A 7,332-nucleotide genomic window follows, 5' to 3' on the forward strand; every position below is an offset into this window, starting at 1 on the left:
AACTTTAAACGTTAGATAATGTTAACTAAACAAAATTATCAGCATGATAAATACAATTGGCTGCAAGAACATTCTTTGTGTGGAATATGTAATAAAATGAGCTTGAAGAGAGACTTTTTTGACGTATGAAATATATCACACATACTGTATATGATAGTATTTCAAACGTAACGGTACAACCTAATTAGACCCTACAATGCAAAAGAATCATGAGCAATAAACAAATATCCTACAAGAACATTGGACATTATACAATATTTCCAGTATTATATACAGTACTTTAATAATTAAACCTCAATATGACCTTCTTTTTCTCTCGCGTTTGATTCCTCGCACTCCTAAAAGCTTATGTGGACAGAGTAGTAGCAACAGATAAATACAGATTGAATTCAAAAACAAAACTCCTAACTTTATATCATTAAAATGAAATTGGAAGCTGCTAAGATACGCTCACATCCACACTGGCAAGGCAACATTGACGCCTTCACTTCCAGGTCAAGAAGCTGTAAATCAAAAACTCAGTAGCCAATGTGAACACTCTGCTGCTAGCCCCGCCACCACGAGAGATTTGTGTCAGAATGGCGAACGAAAACTTCAGAAGCGTAAACGAAAACTCCGGAAGCGCATTTGTAAGTACAAACATGCAGTGTATTAAAAACGAAGTCAAAGATTTTGCCTGCATTACATTTTTTTTCAGTTTCAAAGACATTTTATTCAGTTTCAATTTATATTTTCTTAAGTTTCTTGAAAAATTACATTCATTTTAATTGACACAAATGTAATCCCATAGTAATGCACTACAAGTAACGCGAGTTACGTAATCAGATTACTTTTTTTAAGTAACTAGTAAAGTAACGCATTACTTTTTCATTTAGAAGGAAATATCTGAGTTAATTTTTCAAATAAGTAACTCCAGTTACTTTGTTTCCATGTATTGACTGACAGCTCTGGTGTTGCCATGCTGAGAGAAATCAGGAGTAAGTGCAGAGCGTTGTGTGTGAACATGATGTAGTTCTAGACTAAATATGAACATGTCTTTACTCATCTCACCTGCACAAAAACAGATTCAGTATTCCACAAAATGAAAAAAACAGTCAAATGCAAACTCAAAATATTATACAAACCTGCAATAATTAAATATGTTAAATAAGACAAATATAATGTATGCATTTAATCCCATTTTATTAACCAATGTCTTTGCTACTGACCTTTCGATGATCCAATTCAACCATACTAATAATCAAAAATGACACATTTGTGTTTGATTTGAGTTATTGTTGAATAGTGTTGAACTTTCTTCTCCTGCGTCATATTCTTCATGCGATTTGTTTGCGCTGCGCCATCTATTGTGCAGACGTGAATTTACATTTCCTTCAGCCTGAGGCGTATTCACTTCACTTTTCTTATGAAAGGGCTTTTATGTTTGCAAAAGAAGAACTTTTTTATATTAAAAACAAACAAGCAAGCCCTGCCCAGATTTAAAAAGTAACTCGAAAGTAACATAACGCATTACTTTCCATAAAAAGTAACTAAGTAACATAATTAGTTACTTTTTTAGGAAGTAACGCAATATTGTAACGCATTACTTTTAGTAACTTTCCCCAACACTGCCTGATACAGTTATATGCTTGAAGAGTTTGTCTTGTTTCTAGAATTAATTATAACGTAAGATTTTAAAGCAGTTTCAAATCAACATTTCATGTCCACATTATTAATTGGTGAAAATCTGTGTAATAATTGGTATGACTGTTACCCCTTAAAATGTTCATCTTATGCGAAATTGTTCGTTTTTCTTGCTTCCAAACCACTTGCGAGGAATTGTTTTTCTTTGCAGGAGGTTTGCGCTTAATGAGCTAATAAAATATTTAAATCCCAATCTATAATATAACAAAGTATTGAGATGAAATTTTGTTATTGACCAAATACTTATTTTCCACCATAATTTGCAAATAAATTCTTTAAAAATCCTACAATGTGATTTTCTGGATTTTTTTTCTTCTCATTTTGTCTCTCATAGTTGAGGTATACCTATGATGAAAATTACAGGCCTCTCTCATCTTTTTAAGTGGGAGAACTTGCACAATTGGGGGCTGACTAAATACTTTTTTGCCCCACTGTATTTTGTGTCCAAGCGAGATAATTATTCTCAATTTAATATCATAAATGAATTATTTATAATTTATAAGTCCAAAATTGTTTATTTTCTGCAGTTTCAAATTAGAATCTCTTATTTTCAATGTGATCTCAGACTTTAGACCCCACTGCATGTTTCAGCAGATTTGTAGTAGTTTGTAATCAGAAGAATATTACAGTATGTGTTTATGTCCCTCAGGTTCCTTGGCATTCCTAGATCAACAATCTATTAAAAATACAGCACTTTAAGACTGACTGTGACTACCGTAGATCATGCAGGGTTTTGGTAAGTATAGTTACAGACCTCTTTCACATATTCTGTGACGGCCATCACTGCCCAGACGTCAGTCAAGCTGAAGATTTCTTTCTCATAGTAATATTTCTTCAGTTTGGCAAATGCGTCTCCCCAGCTGACTTTGGGGCCGGTGAGTCGCTTGATGATTTGGTCCTTCACGGTCTCTAGTTTGGTGGACCAGTTTGGTTCTTGGTATAAAGAGGCCATGCACCTTCAGAGAAGAACATACTGCTCTCATTTTTGACATTCAACCCAATTCAATCTCTGTGTGTTTGTGGTTTGTCAGGGTTCGTACCAGGTGGATCCAGAGACTCCGCTCAGATAAAGGATGCAGTCCAGAAGACCCGCTTTATCAAGCTGAACCAGAGATCCCAGCAAACCCACCATGGCTCTTTGTCCTCCTCCAGAACCCAGTAATGCAATGTTTGGCACTTCACTCTGAAATACACAAGCTTGATTTTGCATTTATCAGCTACAGAAACATTTGTAGGTAATTTAAAGAAACAATAGCAGGCAGATATATGAAGTATAAGATGTTTTACCTTGCTGCAGTGTATCTTGAGTTTCTGCAGGCTTTGAAAAACAGTTTCTCTCCTTCTGGCTACAAACTCCTCCTCATTCGTATGTAGAGAGTGTGCGATTCTCACCTCACCGCTGCATAAAGACAGACAAACAGGCCAGTGCTGAATTTAACATCACTTATGGGGGGGCAAATCCCCCTTAATAATGAAAAAAAAGAAGAAAAAAATGTAATTGTGACATTTTACCTCACTATCTTACTTTTTCTCGCAATTGCGAGTTTATATCTCGCAATTGTAAGAAAACAGTCAGTTTTTATTCCCTCAGAATAGGACATTATATCTCACAAACACGATTTTATATCTCACAATTGTGAGAAAAAAGGTCAGAATTTGAGAAAAAAGTCAGAATTGCGAGATATAAACTCGCTATTCTGACTTTATTTCTCGCAGTTGCGAGTTTATATCTCAATCTCAATCCCAAAATCATGTTAGAGAAAAAAATCTGAGAAAAAAGTCAGGACTGCGAGATAAAAATTCATAATTACCTTTAAATTTTTTATTCAGTGGCGGAAACAGGTTTCCGTAATTTTACGACAGAAATGTTAAACAACCGTTATTAGGCTAATATCCAGTGACAGGGACTTGACGTTTTGAGTGTGTGTGTGTGTGTGTGTCAAATTTCACAGTTTTAATTGGAAATATAGTCTGACATTAAGTGATTCATGTAATTCATAACTGAATATGACAAGAACGTGATAAGATTGATAGGCATATTTTAAAAACAATTCAAACTGATAATTTTACAAAAACTTCACTTTCAGGGTTCTTTCCTGTTTCTTGTTCTTTTTCTTTAACATAAATCCATTTAAATCTTTATTTATTTCATTCATTATGAGGTTATGAGGCGAACTTACCCATTAGGCAAAGGTAGGTGACCGCCTTGGGTCTCCAAAAGCCAAGGGCCCCCTAAAATAGTTTTCATATAGGCCTATGAGATGCGCATTAAGCACGGACACGCGAACGGTAGCCGTTTACGGTGTTTATTACGACGACAACCTTCTGTGTGTCCGCGTTGAATGTGCTTCTTGTGTTTCCTGCTTGTAGCAAATGAAAATACCATGCATCTGAAGCTGTAATTGAATACTGAGCAACAGTGCGCATTATACAGTATGTTTATTGTTTTAAATGTGTCACAGTGTTTTGTTGTGGTGACCTGGACTGGTCACTTGAGGGCGCTCTTCTGTTTTATGTTGTTTGTGTTAAACTCCATTTCCCATAGTCCCCTGCTCACTAATCCTGGTCTGATCGGTAACACCTGTTCATCATTCACTCATTATCCCAGCTATATATATCATGCCTTCTCTGTCTGTCATTTGCGTCTTGATTGTATTGTCTTCTCAGTTTGTGTTTTCTGTGGTCAGGTTTTGGATTACCTTTTGCAACGTTTTTGTTCTGTTGTTATTTTCAAATAAACTGCACTTGGAACTTACCTTGTTTTCTCCTGGCATTCCGTGACAAAATGCCGCACATTTATGAGAAGGACCCAAGTAGAGGATGCATGTGCAGTTACTTCTGTGGTTGATATAATCCTTAGGTGTGTAAATGTATAATTTAGTCATAGTCAAAATAACTAAAAATAAATGTAGGCTATTTTAAAGTTTAGAATTAGACAGCCATGCACAAAGGCTTAACTCATCAGTGGACTTTTCTCGCGATATGGCTATATTTATCACACTTCTCTCATTCTCACTAATTCAAGTTTTTATATGAATGAATCTCTGAAGGGAACCGACTGTCTTCAAAAAAATTTGATGGCATTTTCATTTGATCTGATAAAGTAGCGTTTGAGCGCAGCGCTGCTTTGTTTACAGTTGTTACCGGGGAAACCGCTATATTTCTGACGTTCCAAAAGCGCCTCCTGCTGGCAGAGAATGAATGTGCAGTTTCAATAATCCAGTCTGCAGTTTTTGTTCAGACCAATGCGAAAATCCGCAGAACCTTATTTTACCAAGTATGACATGTTCCTGGATCAACATCTTTGTTGACCCTGGAACAACACTGTGATTAACCAATCAGACTTGAAGAACCAGATTATAGTTTTTGTAAAGTTTAGGCTTACAATCAGTGTTTGGTGCTTGTACATCAGTGTCATTCATCTATCATTTCCTCTGGTTTAGGTGTAGGGATATGGTCAAGACTAAATTTTTGGATTAAAATGTTGTTCCAGGGTCAACAAAATATGTTGACCTAGGAACACATCTAACTCAGCAAAATCAGGATGTGCGCGAGAATCCACCCACATAACCCCATTTTAAATTAATATAATAATTTATACTTCTCACTCATACCTTTTCTGGATTAAACGCAGAATTGTGAGGATTAATTTCTTATAATTTATTTTGTTTTTGTGAAAACCTGTATCTCAACTGTAAATCAATGGCTATTTCGTGGATTACAACATGAAAGAAAGCCATTATAACATGCACATGAAGAATGTAGAAACATTGGACACAACTATGAGGCACCACTGAGTAACAGCAAGCATCACAACAAAAAAGGAACCTCAAGGTTGATCCAGGTAAATGTGTGCAAATGCATAGGGCCCCAATCCTATATTTTGCCTGGGGCCCCCAAATCACTAAATTCACCCCTGGTTATGGCCTTGTGCTACTTAATATATTTTTGATTTTAGATTTGAATACAACTAACTAAAGTTTATTTTGAAGTGATGATCGAGTTTGTAATAGACATTATGTAGGTTATGCAGGGCAGTATTTATATATAATAAAGTACACAGCTTCCATCATTCTAGAAATCTGCGCAGGGTTACAAACCTTTCCTGAAGTTTGGATGCACTCATCTGTAAAACAACAGAGTTAACATTGAAGTTAAAATCTATCATTCAAAAATTATTAGGGAAAATCTTTTGATAAACTCTTAAAGAATTACACAAGTCATACCCCAAATGTCAATTATTAGGCCACTGTTTTAGTATAGTCTTTAGCTTGCAGGTAATTGGTCAAGTTTTAATTAGAATTGAATTCATTCATATTATTGTTGTCACTATAAATAAAATGACATTAAGCTTTTTAGTTGCTCTGTTATAAAAGCTTTAAAAACATATACGCACCGTTTTTGTGTAGTCTTGGAAAATACTGCGTTTCAGCGATAACAACAGCAGCTTGTCTCTCAAATCAGACGGAAGATCTTTTATAGGCTCTGGATCATCATGGGGGGGTGGAGGGGATGAACATGAATGAAAAACAGAAAACTGATAACTGGACGAGGGGAGGAGTGAAAATGCATGTGGGGACTTGTTGTGAATTGTTGCACGTTAGACTTGCACAGATTGAATAATATTTTATCCATGACTGTGTTTATCTAAAATTCATGAATGTACATTATAATTTACAGAATAATAACTTTTGTGTCCCAGAGTTTAATTTTGATTGAACAGATTTCAGCTTTTGTCTTCAGGTCACATTAAAGCTTGTTATCTTGGAAATGTAATGCCTTTATGCCCACATTCATTTCTGCTATTTTACACTTTTATGTGTATATTTTTGATTGTTTTTCATTTTCTCCAGACTTTCAATCTTAAACTATGAAAATCCATCATAAGAACAGGCTATTACTGCATTTTGAAAACCATGATGATCTGAACAAAGATTAAAATAAACAAAATATGTGAAGATGATTGATATAATTTTTGGTGCATGAATGTATAAATATAATATAAATGTAAAATTTAACTTTAAAATTTACTTCTTAATTAAGGAGATTTTCGTGAATCCAGCCGAGGGTTGTTACAATAAAACAAAAACAAAAACTAAAAAATACTTGAAATAAACATTAACTGAAAAAAAAAATATTACAAAAAGCGTATTTATTTCTCATTTTAGCTGACAATATTTCTCATTTTAATATATGTCTGACATTTCTCATTTTGAATTAGTTCAACTTGATGTACAAAAATACTGAACTAAAACTGAAATAAGAAATTATAGAACTATAGAAAACTAACGAGTTAAAATGGAAAATATACAAATTAAATCTAATTCAACATTTTAATAAAAACTATTGCCCAGTGTTTCAATGATACAGTGAGTGTAACACATTTTGGTGCAACATCTGTAACATCCAGCCGTTGATATTCTTGTATTTATCTGCTACAAATTAAATGTTTGTTTCAAAACATGCTTCTATATGCTGCTTGCTATGGTGAGATATAACGTGTATATGTTCATTTCTGCATGTTACAACAGAGTTATTTCTGCAGAGCTACAGCATTCCTCTCAACCAGTCTCTCCAGAAATCTCATTATAATACCAATGTGTGTGTGTGTGTATGAGAGAGTGTGTGTGTGTGTGTGTGTGTATGAGA

At 34.6% G+C, this 7,332-nt stretch overlaps 1 protein-coding gene across 1 annotated transcript in view; it reads right to left on the reverse strand.

Moving 5' to 3' along the window:
* Nucleotides 1–6,155, reverse strand: part of LOC107563421 (cytosolic phospholipase A2 gamma-like) — a 19,303-nt gene extending 13,148 nt beyond the window's left edge. The window contains exons 1-5 of the mRNA XM_016248299.1: nt 6,080–6,155; nt 5,784–5,809; nt 2,971–3,082; nt 2,724–2,866; nt 2,438–2,639 (exon numbers count right to left, since the gene is read on the reverse strand). Coding sequence (XP_016103785.1) covers nt 2,438–2,639; nt 2,724–2,866; nt 2,971–3,082; nt 5,784–5,809 — 483 coding nt within the window. The 5' untranslated portion in view covers nt 6,080–6,155. The remainder of the gene's footprint in view (nt 1–2,437; nt 2,640–2,723; nt 2,867–2,970; nt 3,083–5,783; nt 5,810–6,079) is intronic.
* Nucleotides 6,156–7,332: the final 1,177 nt, after the last annotated feature.

The sequence above is a fragment of the Sinocyclocheilus grahami genome, unplaced genomic scaffold, assembly GCF_001515645.1.
Source record: "Sinocyclocheilus grahami isolate Dianchi unplaced genomic scaffold, SAMN03320097.WGS_v1.1 scaffold875.1, whole genome shotgun sequence".
Taxonomy (NCBI): Eukaryota; Metazoa; Chordata; class Actinopteri; order Cypriniformes; family Cyprinidae; genus Sinocyclocheilus; species Sinocyclocheilus grahami.